The sequence below is a fragment of the Strigops habroptila genome, chromosome 19 (genome assembly GCF_004027225.2).
Source record: "Strigops habroptila isolate Jane chromosome 19, bStrHab1.2.pri, whole genome shotgun sequence".
Lineage (NCBI taxonomy): Eukaryota > Metazoa > Chordata > Aves > Psittaciformes > Psittacidae > Strigops > Strigops habroptila.
Window position 1 is genome coordinate 5,650,249 of NC_044295.2, and position 24,070 is coordinate 5,674,318.

The 24,070-nt window shown below is 64.3% G+C and overlaps 2 protein-coding genes across 6 annotated transcripts; both read left to right on the forward strand.

Moving 5' to 3' along the window:
- Nucleotides 1-387: 387 nt before the first annotated feature.
- Nucleotides 388-8,158, forward strand: MPP2 (membrane palmitoylated protein 2). Of its 5 annotated transcripts, none has more exons than XM_030508736.1 (12): nt 388-442; nt 1,692-1,810; nt 2,624-2,776; nt 2,866-3,012; nt 3,532-3,759; nt 4,720-4,851; nt 5,372-5,477; nt 5,781-5,849; nt 5,948-6,109; nt 6,454-6,656; nt 6,752-6,880; nt 6,964-7,858. In XM_030508736.1, exons 1-12 carry the CDS (start codon nt 412-414, stop codon nt 7,138-7,140), a joined length of 1,656 nt encoding a protein of 551 aa, XP_030364596.1. In that variant the 5' UTR covers nt 388-411; the 3' UTR covers nt 7,141-7,858. The 5 variants fall into 5 exon arrangements, with proteins under 5 accessions (XP_030364596.1, XP_030364600.1, XP_030364597.1 ...); XM_030508740.1 differs by lacking the exon at nt 388-442 and adding an exon at nt 674-753 and having other exon boundaries at nt 4,783-4,851; nt 6,964-8,158; XM_030508737.1 differs by lacking the exon at nt 388-442 and adding an exon at nt 674-753.
- A 1,073-nt stretch (nt 8,159-9,231) lies between these two features.
- LOC115617799 (all-trans-retinol 13,14-reductase-like) lies at nt 9,232-14,171 on the forward strand. Its single transcript, XM_030508741.1, has 10 exons — nt 9,232-9,490; nt 9,960-10,189; nt 10,898-11,093; nt 11,756-11,953; nt 12,027-12,162; nt 12,284-12,415; nt 12,677-12,786; nt 12,972-13,138; nt 13,600-13,759; nt 13,950-14,171. Exons 1-10 carry the CDS (start codon nt 9,241-9,243, stop codon nt 14,093-14,095), a joined length of 1,725 nt encoding a protein of 574 aa, XP_030364601.1. The 5' UTR covers nt 9,232-9,240; the 3' UTR covers nt 14,096-14,171.
- The last annotated feature ends 9,899 nt before the right edge of the window (nt 14,172-24,070 follow it).

Consider the following 24,070-nt stretch of genomic DNA (forward strand, 5'->3'; position numbering starts at 1 on the left):
CTGTGGGTGCTGGTGAGACGGGGGGTGCTGGTGAGACGGGGGGTGCTGGGGACACTGGGGGTGCTGGGTCCATGGGGATCCTGATGTTGGTTGCGTTGGGCGCTGCAGAGACACTGGTGCAGGAGACACTGGGGATGCTGGTGCTGGGGATGCTGGTGCTGGGACATGCTGTGGGGTCCCCGCTGTGCGGGTGTCGGTGCCAGCACTGGGGGTCCCCCCACTCCGTGTGCGACTGCGGGCGGGGCACAGGGGCCTCGTGTGTCCCCGCGAACGCCTGCAGTGCCCTCGCACACGCGTGTGCAAGCACGTGTCCGGGTGGCTGAGGGTGCCCGAGGGTGGCCGGTCCCCGCACGCCTGCGCGGTGTCCCCGTCCCGGCGGTGCCAGGCCCCGTGTCCCCGTATCCCGCCGCAATGCCCGCGGCTGCCCCCGGCTCTGTCGCGGGTGAGTGGTCACCAGGGCCTTGCACACGCGTGTGCAAGGGGCAACCCCAGCTCTGCTGCAACGCGTGTGCAAGCGGTGGGTCGTTCCTGCGCGGGCGGGCGCTGCGGCGGGGAGGGGGGCACATGCGTGTGCGCGCTTGTGCATATGCGTGTGCAAAGGAGCCGGGCGCGGTCCCTTTAAATCCGCCCCCCCCCTGCCATGGCAACAGCGCGCCCCCCCCATCCCCCTCCCCCTTAAAGGGGCCGAACACCCCCGTTCCCCCTCCCCACGCTGCGGGGGGGTCCCGCGGGTGTGCGCGTGTGCAAGCGCGGGTAAGTGCAAGCGCGAGGGGGAGGGGGTGTGCGCACACGAGGGTGCCCGCGTGTGCAAGGCGGGGGGGGGATGTGGACCGGGGGGGGCCGCGGTACCCGGATGATGAGGGGGGGTCCCCGGCGCTGCCGCCCGCAGCCATGAGCGGCCCCGGCCGAGGGGTCCCGGCCTCTAACAGCCCCCCCCGGCAGCCCCCAGGTATGGGGCGGGGGGGGAAAGGGGGTCCGGGGGCTGATGGGGGGATGGCCCGGGGGGGGGGGGTGTGAGGGGATGGAAGGGGATGGGGGCAGAGAGGAAGGGGGGTAGGTGGTGGTGGTGGGTGTTTGGGGGGGCTCTTGGGTGATGTTGTGACCCCCCCCGGGTATGGGGATGTCTGGATTAACCCCTCCGCTGCATCTCGAGCATCCCCCGCCATTGCAGTGCTGCTGCTCGCACCCCCCCATTACATCGCACCCCCCATTGAATCGAATCCCCCCACTGCATCGCACCCCCCCATGCATTGAACCCCCCCATTGAATCGCACCCCCTCATTGCATCACACTCCATTGATTGCATTGAACTCCCCCAATTGTATTGCACCCCCCCATATCACATCCCCCAATTGCATTGCACCCCCCCAATTACATAGGAACCCCCAGCTGCGTTTCGCCCCCCCCAGCTGTATTGCACCCCCTTTGCACCCACATTGCCCCCCTTTCTGCATCCCCCCCTGCTTTGTGTCCCCCAGCACCTCTGTGTGTGTGTGGGGTGAGAAATGGCCCGTGTGGCTCTTGAGTTGCCCCCCATCACCAACGCACCCCCAAGTGCTGCTTTGGGGGGGGGGCTCCTTGTGGTCCCCAGTGCAGGGGCAGCATAATGGGGGGGGACAACACACTGACAACCCAGTTACATGCGACGGTCACCCCTATTGCTGCTCCCTCCTCATGTCGCCCCCCCCCAGCCATGCAGCAGGTCCTGGACAACCTGATGGGGGTCCCAGGCCCCCCCGGAGCTGCTGACCTCGACCTCATCTTCCTCCGCGGCATCATGGAGAGCCCCATCGTGAGGTCCCTGGCCAAGGTGAGGGGACACCGTGACCCCCCCTGGACCCCTCCCCGGGCATGAGGCAGCACATGGGGCACGTGTGTGCATGTGTGCTGGGGGCACGGGTGTATTTGTGCACACACATGCGTGTCCCAGTGGTGTGGAGGAAGACACACATGCATGTGGATGTGTGTGCATGCATACATGTGCATGGAAGTGTGCTCACACGTGTGTACATACAGGGAGGCGCCGGTGCATGTTCGCACATACCTGTGTGTATATAGACATGTATCTATGCATGTATGTGCACATCTATGTGTCTTCACACGTGTATGTGCATATACATGGATATATGTTCATGTGTGTGTGCATGCAGGGAGGCGTCTGTTCATGTTTGCACATACCTGTGCGTGCATGTACATGTATGTATGCATCTACATGTACATGGATGCGTGTGCATAGATGGCTTGTATGGGGGTGTGCATGCATGGATATACACTGCACATGTGTGTGTGCGCACGTGTGTTTGTGCACGTGTGCATCACTCGCTGGCCATGTTGCTGGGTGCACGTGGCTGCCCCACGTCCTGTGTGTTTACCATTACATGTATGTGGGTACTTACATTTGCACACGGTTATGCAGCAGCACATGCATGTGCACACATTGGTGTGGTGATGGGTGTGCGCACACATGTACACGTGAAAGCATGTATTTGATGCTGTGCGTGTGTGTGCATGCAAAGAGGCAGGTTCATATGTGTACGTGCACGTGGGGTGCTATGTGTGCAAAGGCCTATGTGTGCTCATATGTGTTCTTGCTCACACGTGCGCACACGTGCGTGCCTCGCAGGCGCACGAGCGGCTGGAGGAGCGGCGCTTGGAGGCGGTGCAGGACAACAACGTGGCGCTGGTGCAGGAGATCCTGCGGGACATCGGGCCCCTGGCGCCGCGGGACAGCGCGGCCGCGGAGCTGAGCCGCATCCTGCGCCAGCCGCACTTCCAGGTGCGAGGACGCGTGTGCGGGTGCACGTGTGCTGCACGTGTGCGAGCCGCGTGCGAGGCACGTGACAGCCCCGTGCCGTGTCATCACAGTCGCTCCTGGAGACACACGACTCAGTGGCCACCAAGAGCTACGAGACACCCCCGGGGAGCCCGGTCCCGGCCCCTGGCAGCCACCACCCGCTGCCCCCCGACGCCGTGCGCATGGTGGGCATCCGCCGCGCGCCCGGCCAGAGCCTGGTGAGCACCAGCGGGGCTGCAGGGCTGCAGGTGATGGGGTGCTGCAGGTGATGGTGAAGGTGCTGGGGGGCATTGCTGGGTGCTGGGGTTCTGAGGGTGCTGGGGATGGTGCAGGTGTTGTGGGGTGCTGGGGGGCATTGCTGGGTGCTGGGAGCACTGGGGGCATTGCAGGCTGTTGGGGTGCTCCAGGGTGCTGGTGATGGTGCAGGTGCTGGGGGGCAATATTGGGGGTGCTGTGGGGTGCTGTGGGACACTGCTGGGTGCTGGGAGCACTGGGGGCATTGCAGGCTGTTGGGGTGCTGTGGGCTGCTGGTGATGGTACAGGTGCTGTGAATATTGGGGGTGTTGCTGTGGACGCTACAGGGTGCTGGGTCATTGTGGGTTGCTGGGGGGGTATTATTGTGGGTGCTGGTGGCACTGGGGGCATTGCGGGGTGCTGGGGCAGTGCTGATGTGACTGGTGGTGCTGGGGGTGACTGGAGGTGCTGATGGCGGTGCTGACCTGGGGCTGTGCGTGCAGGGGGTGACGTTCCGGGTGGAGCGGGGGGAGCTGGTGGTCGCCCGCATCCTGCACGGGGGGATGGTGGCGCAGCAGGGGCTGCTGCACGTGGGGGACGTCATCCGTGAGGTGAATGGGCGTGAGGTGGGCAGCGACCCGCGGGCGCTGCAGGACACACTGCGTCAGGCCAGCGGCAGCGTCGTGCTCAAGGTGCTGCCCAGTTACCAGGAGCCGCACCCACCCCGGCAGGTACCGCACCCGCTGCGCCTGCAGCTGCATCCACATCTGCATCCACATCTGCATCCTGCCCTGCATCCACATCTGCATCCCATCCTGCATCCTGCCCTGCTTCCACATCTGCACCTGCATCTGCATCACCATCTGCATCCTCCCCTGCGTCCACGTCTACATCCCGCCCTGCATCCCGCACCCAGCACCCTGCCCACAGCTCCCCCGTGTCTGTGTTCCCATGTCCGTGTTGTCCCTATGCCCACATGTCCCATGCACCCCTAGCCCATGCCCATGTGCCCCATGTTCCCTGTCCCCTCGCCATGTGCCTCATCTCCCCTGAGCCACAGGACCCCCTATCCCCGCTGTCCCCCTGCCCATGGCCCCTGCAGGGATGTGCCCCACGGCCACCACCCTGGTGTCCCCCCTGCGCACTGCTGAGGGCACTCGGCTGCGGTGGAACTGGCCTTGTCCCCATCGCCACGGCAGGACGCGGGTGTCAGAGGGTGCCCCATGTCCCCGCTCCCGGTGCCAGCCCGGCGCAGGCTCCGTGGGGACAAAGCAGCTCTTGTCCCCACGTCCCCTGGCACCGCGCGTCCCCACCGCCGGTGCTGCGCAGGGTCCTGTGTGCGAGCACACGCGTATGCGGCTGCCTCTTCACGCTCCCGCACGCTCCCGCACACATGTGCGCCATCGCTGGCTCGCTGCTGGGGGTGCTGGGTGCCTGCGTGTGCCTGTGCCTGGCGGCGGGGCTGTGTGTGGGTGCTGCTGTGGGGGCGCTGTGGGGCGCGGCGGTGGCCGCCGGAGCTGCCTGCGTGTGCGCGGGGGCCGTGCGTGCCTGGCTGCGGCGGGCGGGGGGGGGCACCTAGTGCGGTGCACACGCGTGTGCGTGCGTGTGTGTGCGTGGCACCGATCCCGGCAGCATCCCGGTGATGCGGAGTGCTCCCGGTGACCCCCCCCGCTGCCCCCCCCGGCCCCCAGGTCTATGTCAAGTGTCACTTTGACTACGACCCGGCCACAGACACCCTCATTCCCTGTCGCGAGGCCGGGCTCAAGTTCATGGCCGGGGACCTGCTGCAGATCGTCAACCAGGATGACCCGAACTGGTGGCAGGTCAGGGGGGAACAAAGGGGGGGACATGGGGCTGGATCCCCAGTAGCTGGGTACATGGTGGGTCCAGGGGGGCCTTGGGGATGGGGGGGTCCTTGTGGGGCTTGGGGGTTACCTAAAACTGGGGGGGGGGGTGGTCCCTGGGAGCTGAGGGATCCATGTGGGGCTTAGAGGGGGGTCCTGGAAACTGAGGGGGGACTTTGGAATTGGGGGTTCTTTGGCAACTGGGGGTTACCTGTATGGCAAGGAGTGTCCCATGTTTGGGGTGTCTGCATGGATCAGGGGATGTCCCCATGGGTTGGGGTGTCCCATGGGTTGGGGTGTCCTATGTTGGGGTGTCCTGTGCTTGGGGTGTCGCATGTTTGGGGTGCCCATGGTTAGGATGTGCAATGGGTTGGAGTGTTCCATGTTGGGGTGTCCTATGTTTGGGGTGTCCTGTGGTTGCGGTGTCCCCATGGTTGGGATGTCCCATGTCTGGGGTGTTCGAGTGCCCATGGGGCCAGTGCCAGCGCGCTGTCCCCAGGCATGCCACGTGGCGGGGGGCAGCGCGGGGCTGGTGCCCAGTCAGCTGCTGGAGGAGAAGCGCAAAGCCTTCGTGCGGAGGGACGGGGACATGGCCCCCACCGCCGGTATGGAGCCAGGGGGGTGCAGCGCATCCCCATAGCCCCATGGCAGTGTCCCTATCACAATGTCCCCATCCCCCCATGGCAGTGTCCCCTGTGTCCCCATGGCAGTGTCCCCTGAACCCTGTGTCAGTGTCCCCATGTTCCACAGTGATGTCCCCATCCCTGCAGCAATGTCCCTGCAGCAGGTCCCCGGTTCCCAGGGTGGTGTCCCCATGCCCTGCCCCTGGTCCCAGCTCCCATGGCATTGTCCCATGGAGCACTGTCCGTGTCCCTGTCCCCAGCTCAGCCCCCCTTTGCCCTTGGCAGGGTCCCTGTGTGGCAGCCTCAGCGGGAAGAGGAAGAAGAGGATGATGTACCTGACAACAAAGAATGCTGGTGAGCTGTCCCCAATGGCTGGTGGTGGCACCCCATGGGCCGGGGTGCCCCGGGGTCCCCCCGCCACCGCTGCGGGTGACAGCCCCGTCCCGCACCAGAGTTTGACCGTCACGAGCTGCTCATCTATGAGGAGGTGGCGCGGATGCCGCCGTTCCGCAGGAAAACGCTGGTGCTCATCGGCGCGCAGGGCGTTGGGCGCCGCAGCCTCAAGAACAAGCTCATCATGTCAGACCAGGCACGCTACGGCACCACCATCCCCTGTGAGTGTCCCCGGCCCCCTGAGCATCCCTTTCTCCTGCCAGCTTCATCATCCCCATGAGCATCACTGTCCCCTGTGAGCACCCCTGTTCCCTGCCAGCTTCATCATCCCCATGAGCATCCCTGTCCTTTCTGAGCATCCCTGTCCCCTGCAGCATCATCATTCCCACAAGCATCACATCTTCTGTGAATACCCCTATCCTCTTGAACATCGCTATCCCCATGAGCATCCCTGACCCCTGTGAGCATCCCCGTCCCCCCCACTGCAATCATCCCCGCCTGTGTGGGTGCAGCCCGTGCCCGGGGGGGCTGTAGGTGGGGACACTGAGCAGGCCGTGCTGGGCAGACACGTCACGGAAGCCGAAGGACAGCGAGCGGGACGGGCTCGGGTACCGCTTCGTGTCGCGGGGGGAGATGGAGGCTGACATCAAGGCCGGGCGATACCTGGAGCACGGCGAGTACGAGGGCAACCTCTACGGCACCAAGATCGACTCCATCCGCGCCGTGGTGGAGGCCGGCAAGATGTGCATCCTGGATGTCAACCCCCAGGTATGTCACCCCCCCAGGATGTCACCCCCAGCCCCGCAAGGGGGTGATGGGGCTCCCCCCACCATGGGGCTCAGCGCTGTCTGTGTCCCCCCCAGGCAGTGAAGGTGCTGAGAACGGCTGAGTTCGTGCCATACGTGGTGTTCATTGAAGCGCCCAGCCCCGAGATGCTGCGGGCTATGAACCGGGCGGCGCTGGAGAGCGGGGTGGCCACCAAACAGCTCACAGTGGGTCTCCCCCCGGGGTTGTGTGTGTGTATGTGGGGCACATGGGGAGCAATGGGGAAACTGAGGCAGGTCTGTGCGGGCAGGAGGCCGATGCCAGGCGGACAGTGGAGGAGAGCAGCCGCATCCAGCGCGGGTACGGGCACTACTTCGACCTCAGCCTCACCAACGATGACCTGGAGCGCACCTTCGGGCGGCTGCGCGAGGCCATGGAGCGCCTGCGGGTGCAGCCCCAGTGGGTGCCCGTCAGTTGGGTCTATTAGAGCCCCCCGGACCCCCAGCCCCATGGCAGGGGCGGGCAGGCGCTTGTGCCCCCCGTGTCACCACTGGTGTGATGGGCTCGCACCAGCATCGGGGGGAGGAGGGGGGACCCTCCCCCAAGCATCTGGACCCTCTTTATCTTCAGCCCCAGATTTGGGGGTGTAGGGGGAGAAGCCGGTGGGGTCCCACTATGGGGGGGCAGCCCCCCCTGCCATGCCCAGCAGCCCACAGCTGATTCACTGCCAAACCTGCCCTATTCCCCCCCAGGTGTCACCCCCAGGGACCCCATAGCCCTTGTCTCAGTTTCCCCATGGGGAAGCGCAGGCTTGGGGGATGGGGAGGGTTGCACCCCACTGCAGCCCCATAAGCTGCCATGGGCCCAGGCGTCCCAGCTCACCCTCCCAGGGACCCCATTGCACCCTTACCGGGGTGGGGGGACCCCCTCTGTCCCTGGTGCCCCTCGTTGCCCCTCCCAGGTAGCAATAACCCCCCCCACTAACCCTTGATTAACCTTGGAGCTGCCATGGGGTGACATGGGGAGCGCAGGGCTCACACATGAAGGTGTGTGCGCATACGTGTGGCCCCCTCCCTGCCCCCCCCGCCGTGGCCCCCCTGTCCTTGTCCCCATCCCTGTCCCATTCCCGGGGGGCTCCTTTTGGGACTTTGCTGTGACTTTTATTAAAGGAGAGAGAAGCTGCGGGTTGTTCCCGTCCGGCTGAATCCGTGTGTCCCGCGTGTCACACATGTCACAACCGTCACCTCTGCCCACCCTGACCCTCACCCGCTGATGGGTTTCCTCTGCTAAGGGGGGGTTTGCACCATTTTGGTGCATGGGGGGTGTTTGTGGGGCATGAGTGCATGCACACGCGTCTGTATGTGTCTGCACGTGTGTGTACATGTGTGTGTACATGTGTGTCATTGCACACACGGGCTCTTCCTTGGTGCTGCCGGGAGAGGTCAGCAGAGCTCAGGCACCAGAGCGGGGGGTGGGAAGTGTCTACGGGTGTGCAAAGGTGTGCGTGCAAGGGGGTGTCAATGGGTGTGTGTGCACGGGGGTGTCTATGGGTGTGTGTGCACGGGGGTGTCTAGGGGTGTGCAAGGGTGTGTGTGCACAGACAGATGTGTGTATGTCTATGGGTGTACATGCATTAGCATGTGCATGCTGTTTGTTTGCACAAGTGCCAGTGTGCTTGTGCTCCTTTGCACAAGTGTGGGAGGGAGCTCACACTGCGTGAGCAGTGTGTCCACCTCACACACACGTGTGTGCAGCAGCACCACACACATACATGTGCACACACTGTGCCACCTCGGGGCCCGGCACCAACACCAAGATGTTAAGGGGGGGCATGTGTCCTCAGAACCCTGACGTGTGCACGAGAGCTGCCACGGCCGTAGGGTACCATGGTGATAGGGTGCCCTGGCCATAGGGTGCTGCACCCATAGGGTACCACAGCCGTAGGGTACCATGACCATCGGTGCTGTGGCCATAGAGCATCGCGGCCATAGATCGCACTGGCCATAGGTTGCCCTGGCCATAGGGCGCTGTGGCCATAGGATGCCTGGCCAAAGGGCACCATGACCGTAGGTTGCCCTGGCCATAGGGCGCCGTGTCCATAAGCTGCCGTGGCTTTAAGCCGCGGTGCTCTGAGGTCGCGTGTCATAACCGTGTCTATAAAGCTCCGTGCATGCGTGCTGCCCGGGCGTCACCCCGGGGCCAGTGCGGTGGCAGCATGTGGGTCATGCTGCTGCTGCTGCTGGCGCTGGGCGCACTGGCGCTGGTGGCCCACCGGCTGCTGGCCCCCTCCGGCAATCCCTTTGCACGGCCCCCCCTGGGACCCCCCCGGCCACTGGTGACGGACCCGGTAACCCGGGACAAGGTGCTGAAGCAGGGTGAGCGCCGGGCACGCACTGCCCGAGCGGCTGTCCGTGCGTCCATGTGTCTGCGTGTCTGTGTGTCCATGAGTCTGTGTGTGTGTCTGTCCATGCGTCTGTGTGTCTGTCCATGTGTCCGTTCATGTGTCCAGGTGTCCAGGTGTCCGTGTGTCTGTGTGTCTGTGTGTCCGTGTATCTGACTGTCCATGTGTCCGTGTATGTGTGTGTCCATGTGTCGGTGTGTGCGTGTACTGGTGCCACGCAGCGCCACAGGGCTCAGCACACGCGTGTGTGCAGGGTTCAGCGCCCGGCGGGTGCCACCGGTGCTGGACGCTGTGGTCATTGGCAGTGGCATGGGGGGCTTGGCGGCCGTGGGCACCTTGGCCAAGGTGGGCAAGAGGGTGCTGGTGCTGGAGCAGCATGACCAGGCTGGCGGGTGTTGCCACAGCTTCCAGGAGCGGGGCTGCGAGTTCGACGTGGGTGAGGACCCCCCTGTAGCCCCAAACCCTGGTACCCCCAACCCCGGTACCCCCGACCCCCGGCTGCCACCACCTGGCGCTCAGTGCCTGCCTGTGTGTGCCCATGTGTTCAGGTAGACTCAGTGTGCACAGGTAGCATGTGTCTGTGTGAGCAGGCAATGTGTGTCTGTGTGTGTAGATAGCATGCACGTGTGAGCACGCAGCGTGCGCCCATGGCTTAGTGGTGGCTTTGGCAGCCCCGGGGTAAAGGCTGGACTTGGTGGTCTGAAGAGATCTTTTCCAGCCTGGTTGGTTCTATGGTTCTTTGTGTGCAGACAACATGTATCTGTGTGTGCAACATGTCTGCATGCAAACCACAGTGTGCACATAGCCTGCATGCAGCGCGGGGGCTCTGGCTGCATGTCCCCATGTCCCCATGTCCCCCATGTCCCTATGTCCCCGATGTCCCGATGTCCCCGATGTCCCCACAGGCATCCACTACGTGGGGCAGATGCACACAGGCAGCATGCTGCGCGTGGCGCTGGACCAGCTCACGGACAGGCAGCTCTGCTGGCAGCGCCTGCCCGACCCCTATGATGAGGTAATCCTGGGGCCTCGGTGTTACCAGCTCCGTGCTGGCAAAGCCGCCTTTGCCGCGGCACTGGAGGAGCAGTTCCCCACCGAGAAGGCGGCCATCAGGGAGTTCATGAGGCTCTCCAAGGTGGGGGGACCTGGGAACGCCGTCCCACGATGGTGGCGTGTTCATGGAGTGTGGGGCTGGGAATGATCAGCTTGGGATGTGGAGTGTGGGGATGGTGGTGGTGGGTCTGGGTCGGGACATGGTGAAGTGGTGGGTGATGGGTGGGCATGGTGGGGAAGGGGCAGTGGGAGCTCTGGGGACAAGGGTGATGGGCATGGAGGGGACAAAGCGATGGGGTGGTGGAGACATGGGTGATAGACATGGTATGGGACAGAAGCAATGGGAATGGTGGAGACACAGGTGATAGTCTTAGCGGGGGCAAAGTGATGGTTGTGGTGGGGAAGGGGCACTGGAAAGGTTGGGGACAAAGGTGATGGGAATGGAGGGGACAAGTGTGATTGGAAAGATAGGTGCAAGTGATGGTGATGGTGGGGACATGGGTGGCGGACATGGTGGGGAAGGGGCAGGGGGAATGTTGGGGACAAGAGTGATGGTCATGGAGGGGACAAGTGATGGTGATGGTGGGACATAGGTGGTGGACATGGTATGAGACAGAAGTGATGGGGATGGCGGGGGCACAGGTGATGATCTTAGCGGGGACAAAAGTGGTGGGCATGTTTGGAACATGAGTGATGGTCGTGGTGTGGAAGGAGCATTGGGAATGCGGGGGACGTGGTGATGGCACGGAGGTGACACGGGTGGCGCTGGCGCGGGGCTGTCCCGGTGCAGGTGGCCTCGCGGCACGTGGCGCTGCTGGCGGTGCTGAAGATGGTGCCGCGCTGGTTGGCTGCGCTCCTGGTCCGCACCGGCCTCGTCTACTGGATCTCACCCGTGTTCCGCATGGCGGCCACCAGCCACAGCGAGGCCGTGGCACGGCTGACGGACAACTGTGACCTGCGCGCCCTGCTCAGCTGCCTCTTCTACGGTCAGGGGCCATCACGATAGCGAGGGGACTATCAAGATAGGGAGGGGCCGTTGTGATAGGGAGAGGCTGTCATGATGGGGACAAGGTCATCGAGATAGGGAGGGCGCCATGGTGATGGAGGAGGGCTGTATTACAATAGGGGATGTTGCATCGTGATGGAGGAGGGCCATGTCATGCCAGAGGATGGCACCAACATGGTAGGGAAGGGCTCTGTTGCAATGGGGAGGGCTATGTATCATAGTGGGGAGGGCTGTGTTGCAGTAGGGCAGGCTGTGTCATGATATGGGGAGGGCCATGTTGCAGCAGGGGAGAGATGTGTCGTGATAGAAGGTGGTGTGTCATGATAGCAGAAGGATGAGTTGTGATAGGGGAGGACAGTCTCACGATAGGGGGGCTCTGTAGCATGGTGGGGAGATCTGTGTCATGATAGAGGAGGCCATGTCACAATAGGGGAGGGCTGTATCATGCTAGAGGAAAGCTGTATTGTGATGGAGAGGGCCATGTCATGATAGGGGAGGCCATGTCGTGCTAGAAAAGGGCTGTATAATGATAGGGGAGGGCAGTATTGTGATAAGGAGGGCCATGTCGTGTTAGGGGAGGGCTGTCGCGTGCTGCGGTGAGCACCGGCTGTACCCATTCGTGCCACTGTCCCCTGTCCCCAGGCACGGCCCCACGGGACTCCAGCTTCCTGGTGAATGTGCTGATGGTTCACCACTACCAGCGCGGTGCCTGGTACCTGCGGGGGGGGGGCAGCGAGGTCGCCTTCCACGCCGTGCCCCTCATCGAGCGGGCTGGGGGGGCCGTGCTCGTGCGCGCCCCCGTTACCCGCATCCTCATGTCCCCCAATGGCGCTGCCATGGGTGAGCCCCGACCCCCCCCCGCACCGTGTGGGCACGATGGGTCCTGCGCCCCCCTGACCCCCCTGGCCCCCAGGGGTGGCGGTGCAGAAAGGGCCCAGCGAGGAGGAGGAGGTGGAGATCTTCGCCCCCATCGTCATATCTGACGCTGGTATCTTCAACACTTTCGGCAAGCTGCTGCCCCCCCAGCTCCGCAGCCACCCAGCTACCGTGTCCCCATGTCCCCAGCATCCCTATGTCCCTGCTCATCATCCCCCATGTCCCCATGTCCCTGGCACTCCCGGCACCCCCTTGCAGGTTGGGGTGCCACCACTGTGTCCCCACAGAGGTGAGCTCCCGCCTGGCCATGGTGCGGCACGGCATGGGCTCCTTCCTGGTGTTCGTGGGGCTCTGGGGCAGCGCAGCTGAGCTGCGCCTGCCCCCCACCAACTTCTGGATCTACCCCCACAACGACCTGGATACCATGTACGGGCCCCCCGGCACCCCAGGGTGGGGCACGGGGAGGTGTGGTAGGCAGGGGGTGGGTTGGATGTACCGTGGTGGGTGCAGGGTGCTTGGGTTGGGTGCATGGTGGGTGGATTGGTTGTACAGTGGTTGGGTGCATGGTGGACAGGTCGGATGTACAGGGGTGGGTGCAGGGTGGTTGTGTTGGGTATATAGACGGTTGGGTGCACACTGGGTGCATGGCAGGTGGTGGGTGCACGATGCTGCCCGCTCTGCCCCCAGGATGACCCAGTACACTGCCCTGAGTCGTGATGACGTCCCCGAGAACCTGGCCATGATGTTCGCCACCTTCCCTGCCGCCAAGGACCCCACCTATGAGCAGAGGCACCCAGGTACGGAGTAGGGAGGTCCCTCACCCCACCCCAGGTCCGCAGCCCTCATCCGCTCACATCTGTGGGCTCAGGGGCTCCTTAGTCTCCCAGCCAGGATTACGGGGTGGGCACCACCACCAGTGCCACGTCCTGGGCTGACACCAGTCCCCGGCGCTGGGGTTGTCACTGGTGTCCCCCCCTCACAGGCCGGTCCTGCATGACCATCCTGACCATGGCACGGTACGAGTGGTTCGAGGAGCGGGCCGGGACCCGCACCAAGCACCGCGGCGCCCAGTACCAGCAGTACAAGATGAGCATTGCCCAGCGGCTGCTGGAGCGGGCTCTGCAGCGCTTCCCTCACCTCCGTGATAAGGTGATGGTCCCCACTGCGTCCCCTGCGACTACGGTGGGGACCAAGGTGGGCTGCAGGGATGAGGTGTCCTGTGCAGTTGGGGTGCCACATGGGAATGGGGTGCCTTGTGTAATGGGGTGCCTTGTGGGATGGGATGCTCCAAAGGGTTTGGGTGCCCCGTGGGTGTGGGTGTAGAGTGGGGATTGGATGCCCTATGGGATGGGGTGCCTTATGGAATGGGGTGCCCTATGGAATGTGCTTGGTGGGGTTGGGCTACCCTTTGGGCTTGGGGTACCCAATGAGAATGTGCCCAACAGGACAGGTGCCCTGTGGGGACCCCACAGAGCCATGGGGCATCCCAGCCCACAGGACCTTTGCACCCACCAGACAGGCTTGGAGCTGTTGTGGTGGGACCTGCTGTTTGGTGGGATGGGTCCCCCCTGTGTCCCCTGTGCCCTGAGCTCCCTGATGTGGCTGTGCAGGTGGAGTTCGTGGAGGCAGCGTCCCCGCTCACCAACCAGCACTACCTGGGGGCTCCCCGTGGGGAGATGTATGGGGCCGAGCACGACGTAGCCCGCTTCAGTCCGGCTGTGGTGGCCACCATGAGAGCCGAGACACCAGTGAAGAACCTCTACCTGACGGGTAAAGGACCTGTGTACCCCTGTCCCCATGTACCCGTGTCCCCATGGCCCCGTGTCCCTATGGTCCCGTGTCCCCATGCACCCCTGACCCCATGCCCCCATGGCCGGCTCCAGGCTGCAGTCCCCAGGGTCTCCCTGCATGGGGGATGCCCTCCCGTGGTGGTGGCCGTGTCCCACGGCGCTGTCCCCAGGGCAGGACGTGTTCAGCTGTGGGCTGGCAGGGGCCCTGCACGGGGGGCTCATATGCGCCTCCGCCGTCCTGGGCCGTCTGCTCTACGTGGACCTGCTGCTCCTCAAGAAGAGGATCAAGAGGCGCCAGGGCCGGCAAACGGTGTGATGGGAACAGCGCCTGGCTCAATAAACCCCCATGTCCCGCTGGGCTGGGCATGGCTCTTGGGATGGCGATGGGACGGGGACAGGGATGAGGTGGGATGTAGATGGAGATAGGGGTGCGGATGGGGATGGGAATGGACATAGGGATAGGGGTGGGGATGGGGATGGGAATGGACATAGGGATAGGGGTGGGGATGGGGATGGGAATGGACATAGAGATAGGGGTGGGGATGGGGATGAAATAGACGGAATGGGGATGGGATGGAGATAGAGATGGGGATGGGGACGGGGATGAGGACGGGGATGGGGATGAGGATGAGGATAGGGATGGGGATGAGGATGAGGACGAGGATTGAAATGGGGATGGGGATGGGGATGGGGACAGAGACAGGGACAGGGGCAGGGTGTCAGGCCCCCACCCGGCAAAGTCCAGGCTGTACCCACAACCCCCCCCCGGAACCTTCTCCCTTGTCCCCCCACCCCCTTGTTCCCCACCCCTGGAACCAGCACGGCAGAGAGCTTTGGCACTTTAAACACAATAAATAGAGACCCCCATGGTCCCACGTCCCCTCCTTGTCCTCACCTCCCCATGGTGGGGGGTGGGCCGGTATGGGCCTGGGTGTCTGGGGAGGGCATTGACCCAGGCACCACAGGGGGACATGCGGGTGACCAGGAGCCAGGATCCGTGTCCCCCCAGTGAAGGGCAGCGCTGTCCTCGGGGGAGGTGACCCCTAGAAGCTGGTCTGGGGGGGACTGAGCCCCAGGGTCGTGGCCACACTCGGGGCATGGCCCCTGCGGTGGGGGGTACAGGAAGGGCTTTGCCGTCACCTGAGGGGGTCAGTGGGGGGAGCATGTGGTACCCATAGTCCCCTCATGCCCTGATGAGCCCAATAGCCCCAGCACCCACCACCCCACAGCCCCAGAACCCACTACCCTATACCCCCAGCACCCACCACCCCATAGCCCCAGCACCCATCACCCCATAGCCCCCAGCACCCACCACCCCATAGCCCCCAGCACCCACCACCCCATAGCCCCCAACACACACCATCCCGCACCCCAACACCCACTACCCTATAGCCCCAGCACTCACCACCCCATAGCCCCAGCACCCATCACCCCATATCCCCAGCAGCCACCACCCCTCACCCCCAACGCCCATCATCCCATATCCCCCAGCACCCACTACTCTATACCCCCAGCACCCACCACCCCATAGCCCTCAGCAGCCATCACCCCATATCCCCCAGCACCCACTACCCTATACCCCCAGCTCCCATCGCCCCATAGCCCCAGCACCCATGACCCCACAGTCCCAGCACCCATCGCCCCATAGCCCCAGCACCCATCACACTGTACCCACTGCCTGCGGGACCCACCTCACTGTATGGGGGGGGCTCGAGGCCCGCGGGCAGTGCGGGCAGAGCGGGCAGCGGCGCCAGCGGGGGGGGGCGCGGGGCGGCGGGGGTCCCCGTGGCGGGGGGGGGGCGCGCGGTCGCAGCACAGCTTGCGGCAGACGTGGATGAGCACGATGAGGAAGATGATGGCTATGAAGGTGGTGGTGATGATGATGATGATGAAGAACATGGTCCTGGGGACACCGAGAGGCGTGTGCTGGGGGCTGAAGGACCCCGCCTCCATGGCACATTGGGGTTCCCCTCCCCAGCACTCTCCCCGCACACGCAGGGCTTAAGGGGCTTCTTCCTGTTGCCGATCCCCCCCCTCAGGCACCTTTATGGGGTCCCCCGGCCCCCCCACAACGAACCCAGGTGTCCTGGCACCCTCCTCGCCAGAGCCAGACTCCGGACCCGGGTGCCCTGGGGCACCCCACTCCCTGCGCCCAGCACCCAGCACCCAGCATTGGGCGCCCTTTGCACCCTCCCTGCCCTACTGCGCACTTTGCCCTGGGTGGGGGCTCGGGGGGGACCCTGCGCTGGGACGCTCTGGGGCCATAGCGCTGGCACCCTGCGGTGGGAGGGGGGCTCTGTTCTCTGGTGCTGGGTGCTGCACGGGGGGTGTCCCACACTGAGGGGTGCAATGGGGTCCCCAAGAACTGGGTGCTCCTGGTGTCCTGCCTGGGGACAGGGATCTGCATCTGCCCCCAGCCCTGCTGTGTCCATCGCCCTCCTCTGGGCTGTCCCTCATCCCTCCCTCTTCCTTCCCCATCCTGGGGAGCTCAGGGGGGGACCCTGCTCAGCTCGGTGTCCCCATGCCCGCCCCGGCATCCCCGGCCTGGGGACACCTCAGGGTTGGCCCCAACCTCTGCCCTTCCTCACCACATCTGGCTCCCAGCTGTGGGTTGGAGCCCTTCCCCATGCTGCTGATGTGGCGGCCGGCATGGCTTGTGTCCCTGTGTCCCCCTATGTCCCCATGTCCCCATGTTCCCCATGTTTGTGTGTGTGCAGTGCCCATGTGTGTGCACACAGTGTGGGGGAACCAGCACAACAAGGAATGCTTGGGGAGGTTTATGGGGTGCAGAAGGTGGCACGTAGGGTGCCAAGGTTGACACAAGGGGCCCATGGGGTTTATGGGGTGCAGGGTGGTGACATGGGGTGCTCAGGTGGCTCCCGGGGTGTACAAGGTGGCACAGGAGCTGCCCAGCGCTGCACATGCGGAGCGCATGGGGTGCACAGGGTGGCACAGGGGACACCCATCTTTGCACAGGTCATGCCAGAGCCGAGCCAGCAGCGAGGCTGAAGGATCCGGCTCATCCCAATCCCGCAGGTGTGAGGAGGAACTGGCTCAGGGCCATAAGCTCCCCAAAGCCGATCAGCGCCCTGAGCCCTTTGCTGGGGGGTGCCCGTGCCATGCCCCCCGCACTGAGGTGAGCACATGAGCTGCCCAGGGGCGGGCAGCAGAGGGGACGCTGTGTGGGGACACACAAGGGGACAGGTTTGGGTGCTGGATGAAGGGGCTGCGGGTGCCCTAAGCTGGATCGTCCCCCCAAGGGGTTCCTGCTGCCTGGGCACGGGCCACGAGTGGCTCCAGTGGTGTAATTGGCTCAAGGGCTTAAGAAAGGATTTGCCACCACACGACCTCCTGTGCCCCTGGTGGGTCCCACACAAGGGACCCCCCCCTCTACCCATTCCTCCCCGTGCATTGAGTGTACCAGGCCTCTGCTACCAGCCGCAGTTGTGGGACCAGAGCCGTGGCCATTGGGCAGGACAGTGCCAGGGTTTTATTTTGGCTCCTAATTACAGGGTGGAATTAAATCCGGGCTGGAGGCAGAAATAGCCCCGAAAGCAGGTGGGTGCTGGCAGCCAAACCCGGCCGGACATGTGAGCACCAAACCGGGGGGTGCACATGAACACACACATGTACACACACATGTACACACATGTGCATGCATCCCCCAGCACATAGAGCCTCCCAGCCCCATGGGTGTCTCTGTGTGCCTGCAGGGACCAGGCTGCCTCAGTGCCACCAGCTCCATCGGACACTGTCCCCAAGTGACCCTGTCCCATCACTGCTCGGTTCCCAGCCCAGGATGATGTCGGGGGGGACACACAGGGCAGCTGGGCACTGGTGCCACCGCAGCATGGCCATGCCAGGGTGGGACACGCTGCTGTTCCCACCAAACCCTGGTGGTGGCACAAGCGGGGCATCCCCGGTGTGCCTCAGTTTCCCCGTCAGGGTGCGGGGCTGGGGGCCGAGATGCTGCCGTGCAGACGGATGTGCGCAGCCGTGTGTCCCTGTCCCCTCCCTCACTCACACCCGCTGCGCTCATGGCCCTGTGCGCACAAGAGTACACACACGCTCACAAGCATACCCCAGAGACCCCCGAAATGGGCCCGGCCGGTGCTCCCCGGGGACAGGGGAGTCGCAGAGGGGACCGTGTGTGTCTCCGTCCCCATCCCTGTGCCCCGACCCGCTCCCACCCTGCTCTGGCCCTGCTCCCCCTGCCCTGCCGTGGCCCCTCTCCCCTCCCTTGGCCCGGCTGATCCCGCTCCGGCTCTGCTGCTTGGAGCGAGTTTTTCCACAGCTCCTTCCAAGAGCCACTAATGAGAAACAAACGAGCTCGTCCGGCCGCTGCTGTTGCAGCCCACACACCTCCGGCGGCGTTCCCGGGCATCCCCATCCTGCCCATCCAGCACCATCCCAGGCATCCCCATCCTGCTCATGCACTGCTGTCCCTGGGCATCTGCATTGTGTCCAGCTGGCACCATCCCTGGGCACCTCTATCCTGTCCATATGCCACAGTCCCCAGGCATCTCCATCCTGTCCGTCCAGCCATCATCCCTGAGAATCTCTGTCCTGCCCATCTAGCCACCATCCCAGGAAGTTCCATGCTGTCTTTGTGCTACCATTCCAGGTCATCTTCATCCTGCTCATCCCAGGTCATCTTCATCCTTCCCATCCAGCACCATCCTAAGACATCTTCATCCAGCTCATCCAGCACCATCCCCAGGCATCTCCATCCTGCCAATCCAGCATCATCCCCACATCTCCATCCTGCCCATGCACCACTGATAATGAGAAACAAACGGGCTCATCTGGGCATCTCCATCCTGCCCATGGGCATCTCCATCCTGCCCATGCACCACCATCCCAGGGTGCCTCCATCCCACTGCAGAGCAGAGCTGGGCCAGGGCAGGGTCCCACCATTCCCCAGCCGTGACAGGTCCCCTCAGCAGCCTCCTCTGCTGTGTCTGTCCCAGCAGGGACATGGCTGTGGCCAGGGCCGGGCAAAGGAGGTGTGAGGGAGTCCCAAGCTGTCCCCCCGCCGGGTCCCCCCCGGCTGCCGCGGCTCAGCCGGGGCCGCAGCCAAGCCCAAGCTCTTCCAGTTGGCCTCAGTTATCTGCAGCTCCAGAGCCAGTCACATTTTCCACTGAGCCTGTTTGTGTTTGAAAGCAGCCGGGAGGAGGGGAGAGGAGGGAGCACGGGAGAAGGGCAGAGACCCCCTGGGATCCGGATTCACACCATGGAGAGCAGGACAGTGCAATTGTGGAGGCAGGGGTGGGAGCAGGAGTGTTGTCCAGGGATGGGAGCAGCAACTGGAGGTGGGAGTAGGATGAGGGGATAGGACTGGTGGTGACGATGGGAGCAGTACCTGGGATGGGAGCATGGCTCCAGATGGGAGAATCACCTGGAGATGGGAGTGGGACCCAGGGATGGGGCCATGACCCATGATGGGAGAGTGGCCTGGGGGTGGAAGGGCAGTTTGGGTGTGGAAGCAGCACCCATGGATGGAGAAGCACCCATGGATGGAGCAGTACCTGGGGATGGAGCAGCGCCCAGGGATGGAGCAGCACACAGGGATGGAGCAGCACATAGGTGGCACAGGCGGCACATGAGCCGAACCCTTCTGCTCCCCTTTGTCACAGGCTTGAGGCTCCGGGGTGGCGATGGCCGCACCAGCCCCGCGGCGGGGGCTCCCCTCGCAGCTCCCTCCTCATCCTCGGGCTGCGGGCCCGGGGCAGAGCAATCCCTGCCGGGGCTGCGGGGCCAGGCCGGTTCCTCGAGCACACGAGCGGGGGCCAGGCCCGGGCTCGGCCGGAGGGGACGTCACCGGGGCCGGATCCTCGCCCGCTTCCTCGAAGGAGCCGCCGCTGCGTGCCAGGGTGACGCTGGCGGCTCGGGCCTGACCTGGTTTCTCTCCTCCAGCCCTTCCCCGCTCCGGCTTCCCTCCGGCACGGCCTGGCCGCGGTTAGAGAGAGCGCCGAGCGCGCCGGCGGCTTCCTGTGGGCGGCAGGAATTTGGCCCCGTCCGGCGGGACTGGAGCCGGACACGGCGCAGCGCGCACAGCACGGCCCCGGCAGCCCCGGCCTCGGCAGCCCCAGCCCCGGCCCCGGCAGTCCCGGCCCCGGCAGCCCCGGCCCCGGCAGCCCCGGCCCCGGCCGCCCCGACCCCGGCCGCCCCGGCCCTGGCAGCCCCGGCACCGGCAGAGCCGCCGTTCCACCGGGAACCGGCCAGGCTGCGGGGACGTCGGAGCGCGGAGGGAAGCGGCAAAGGGGTGGCCCATGTGGGGCTTGTGTGTGCGCAGCCTCAAGCAGGCAATGCATGGCACAGGCATGTGAACCCAGCTGGTGCTACCTGGCACGCGCAGTAGCATGAACAGGAACTTGCAGCACACGTGTTGCACACACATGGGTTATAGGTGCCTGCGTTGCATACACAAATGCACACATGCAGGGCTTGCACATACAGGGTTGCACACATGTTGCACGGGCGTGGGTTATAGGTGAATGCATTGCACACACAGATGCACATGCGCAGGTGTGTCACACGCAGGGGTTGCACATGTGTTGCACACACATGGGTTATAAGGTGCATGTGTTGTACACACAGATGCATGTGTGCAGGGCTTACACATGCAGCCCCACAGCCCATCTCTGTCCCCTTCCCCTGGAGGGTGGCTCCAGCTGCTCATCAGGTCTGCCTGGGAGCGGAGACACCGAGATTCCCAGTCTGACATGCTCTGTGGCCCACAGGAGACCAGGTTTAGGGTCAGAGGGCTGGCGGCTGGCGGGTGCTCAAGCCTATATTGGACATCAGAGAATCCCCCCCCCCCGGCCTGGCTGTGCAGCCAGAGTAGGAATGCTCAGGGAGCTCAGACCAGCTGGCTCCTGGCAGCTCCCCAGGGATGGGAGCTGGAGCTGCTCCAGTGGGAAGCATCCCAGGGTGCTGCTGTGGGCAGGGTGATGGGATCCTGGGGGACCTGTGAGTGCATGTGGGGCTGGATGAGAGCAGAGGGGGGCAGAGGGTATAGACGGAGCTGATGGAGGAGAGGGGATGGATGGAGAAGGGAGAAGGAGGGAGGATTTGGGGGCATGGAAAAGGAGGGAGGGAGGAAGGGGTGGAGGGAATAAAGGAACGTAAAGTACTAGGGTGGATGGGTGGGTGGGTGAATGGATGGATTGGATGGATGGATGGATGGATGGATGGATGGATGGATGGATGGATGGATGGATTGATGGATGGTGGAGGATAGACAGGCAGCTGCAGCGAGGGGCAATTGTGTCATGGCCAAGAGGGACATTTACCGTGATGTCATCACACCCTAAAAGCCAAAACCCTCTTTGGTGTCACCTCTTATTCCCTCCTTGCCTCAGGCCCCCTCCATCCTGCAGGGCAGCACCAAGCCCCCGGTGCCCATGGCATGTCCCCAGCGCTGCCCATGGTGTCCCCAGTGCTGCCCGTGGCACTGTGTGGCATATCCCACCCTTTCGCATGCCCCCCCCAGCGCTGCGAAGGTCTCACAGCTCCCCTGCGCTGGGCAGGCTGGGGATGACCCCACACATCGCGGGGGTCCCTTCCGCACCCCCCGCTCCCGCGTCGACCCTGGCCCAGCCCCGCTGCCGACGTGGAGGCTGCGCTGGGACGTGTCCGCGGCGGCGGGAGCCAAGGGCATCGCCTGGCCCGGGCGGGGGGGGCCGCGCCCGCCCCGCCGACGGGAGGCACCGCCCGCGGCTCCCGGCCGGGGCTCATGGACGGGGCCGTGGGGACTCCGCTGCTGCCCCTCGCACCGAGGGTTGTCTATGACACAGCATCAGCCCAGGGACCCCGTGCGCTCCGTCCCGGCCCCGCCGTGCCTCAATTTCCCCCCGGCGCACACTGTGCACGGGCAGGGATCGGGATGGCTCTTTTTTGGGGAGAAAAAAGACTTTTTTGGCTTTGTCCCAATTTCATCCCTTTGAAATTCTTTTGTTGAAGGGCCCCGCCCCATCCGCACAGGCCCCTCCCTTCCCCTCTCCCATCCAGCCCCATTTTTTCCCAACCCCCCCCTCTATATTTCCACGATGGCCGGATCCTGCTGCCAAAGCGGCTGGGACGGGACGTGGCAAGGATGGATGGATGGGGGGATGCCGTGGAGATGGGGGACATGGAAGGGATGGGGGGGACCCCATGGGAATGGGGGACACCATGGCAATGCAGGGACACGGTGGGGATGGGGGACCCCATGGTAGTGCAGGAACACCGTGGGGATGGGGGACCACACCCTGTGAGGATGGGGAACCACACCCTGTGAGGATGGGGAACCCCATGGGTATGTGGGACATGGAAGGGATGGAGCAGATGCCATGGGGATGGGGGAGACCATGGAGGTGGTGGGGGAACGTTGTAGGGATGGGGGACATGGAAGAGGTGAGGGGTCCCCGTGAGGATGGGGGACAACATAGCTTTGGTGGGGAACCCCGTAGTGTTGGGGTACACGGAGGGGATGGGGCGTCCTGGTGGGGAGCAGCAGGCTGCAAGGGAAGAGTTAACCCCCCCTTGCCCATGCTGGTCCCCTGGGCAGGGAACTGGGATGAACTGGGGGGGCGGAGTGGGGAGGAAGGTGCTGACGTGGGGCTGGGAAGTGGCTGGAGGAGAAGGAGGAGGAAGAGCTGAGACTGGGCTGGAGCATCGCTGCTGCTTGGGCCGGGCTCCAGCTGGAGGGACCCCTTGTCGGGGGCGGTGGAGATGGAGGGGCCGGGCTGGGGGGGCTGGGCTGGGGGGCACCGACCCAGCTCCCCCTGCCCGGTCCCAGCCCAGCTCTGCCTTCCTGCGCGGTGGATGGATCTTGCCCCACAACTGGGCCAGGCCTCCCAGCCCCACAGCCCTCAGAAGCCCCAGCTTTGGGGATCCCCCTCCCCACAGACCCAGCCACTCCCTGGAGCAAGAAGTGGGGCTGGGGGGTGTGTGTGGAGGTTGGGGGACCCACACGGATGTGGAACTTTGGAGCACTGGTGTCCCTGCACCTCCCAGGGGACACCCACCACATCCACACCTCGTCTGCCTGTCCATCCATTCATCCGTCCTGCACCATCCACACCCTCCCCCCCCGCCTGTGTGTCTGGAGGACCCCGGCCCCCAAATCTGAACCAAACCATTCCAAATGTGATAAACAACTAAACCACAGCCCAACACTCCCCCAGCCCAACCATCCACAATGTCAACCCCAACACAAGAACCACCAACCCAAACACCCCAACTACCCACCCAGCAGCCCCAACCCAACAACCCAAATACCCCAACCCAACATCAGCAAACCACCAACCTCATTCTGACAACAGAGACACCAACCACCAACCCAACAACCCCAACTACCCCCAACAACCCCAACCCGACAGCTCCAGCCAGCACCCAACTCCCTTCTGGGAGTGAGACACCCCCCCCAGAACCAGCACTGAGGAGGCTGGTGCTGGACATGCCCAATGTCCTTTAGGAAGCAGGGACCTATTGCTGACAGGAGAGACCTGGACCCCCAAAAGCCACTCAACCTTCAGCCCAGGAGTGCCAGGCCTCCACCCCATCCCTCCTGGGGGGCTCTGGGGGTTTGCACCCCCCTTTCCCTCAAGGGTTTGGAGCATGGTAGCCCCCAGGGTGCCCCCGCAGCAGGGGTCCCGCTAGCTGGGGCAGTGGAGGGTGCGAGGCCGTGCTGGGAGCCCCATCTCTGGCCACGTAGCACCGGAGCCATGGTCCCCGCCAGGCCCTGGGCTCCCGGCCAGCCCGTGGCGGATGAGGTCACCCGGCGCTCTGCCGGGAGGAATCCCAGCCAGGCTGCAGTGCCGGCGGCAGCCCGGGAGCCCCCATGTCCCCATCCCCATCCCCATCACATCCCCATCACATCCCATGCCCATCCCCTTCGTCATTCCCATCCCCGTTCCAATCCCATTCCACCTTCATCCCCATCTCTACCCCATCCCTATCCCCCTGGAGATGCTTTTCGTGGGGGTGGAGTGATGAAGGTGAGGGAGACCCTCTCCAAAAGTCCTGGGGGCTGTGGGGAGGCTGAGGGGACCGCCGCATCCCTCCGCATCCCATGGTCCAACTGGCATAGAGCTGGGAGCATTCCCCCGTCCCCGGGATGCCCCGGGAGGGGTGCGGGCGGAGGGGAGCAGCAAATTCTTCAATGAAACTGAAAAGGAGAAAAAAGGGAAGGGGGGGGAGGGAAAATAGAAGGAGCAAGTCAGGAACTGCATCGGAAAATGTTCAGCGTGGACTCGGCCCTCAGAGTTTCCATCCCAGCTCCCTGAGCCCAGACAGTGGGGCCTGG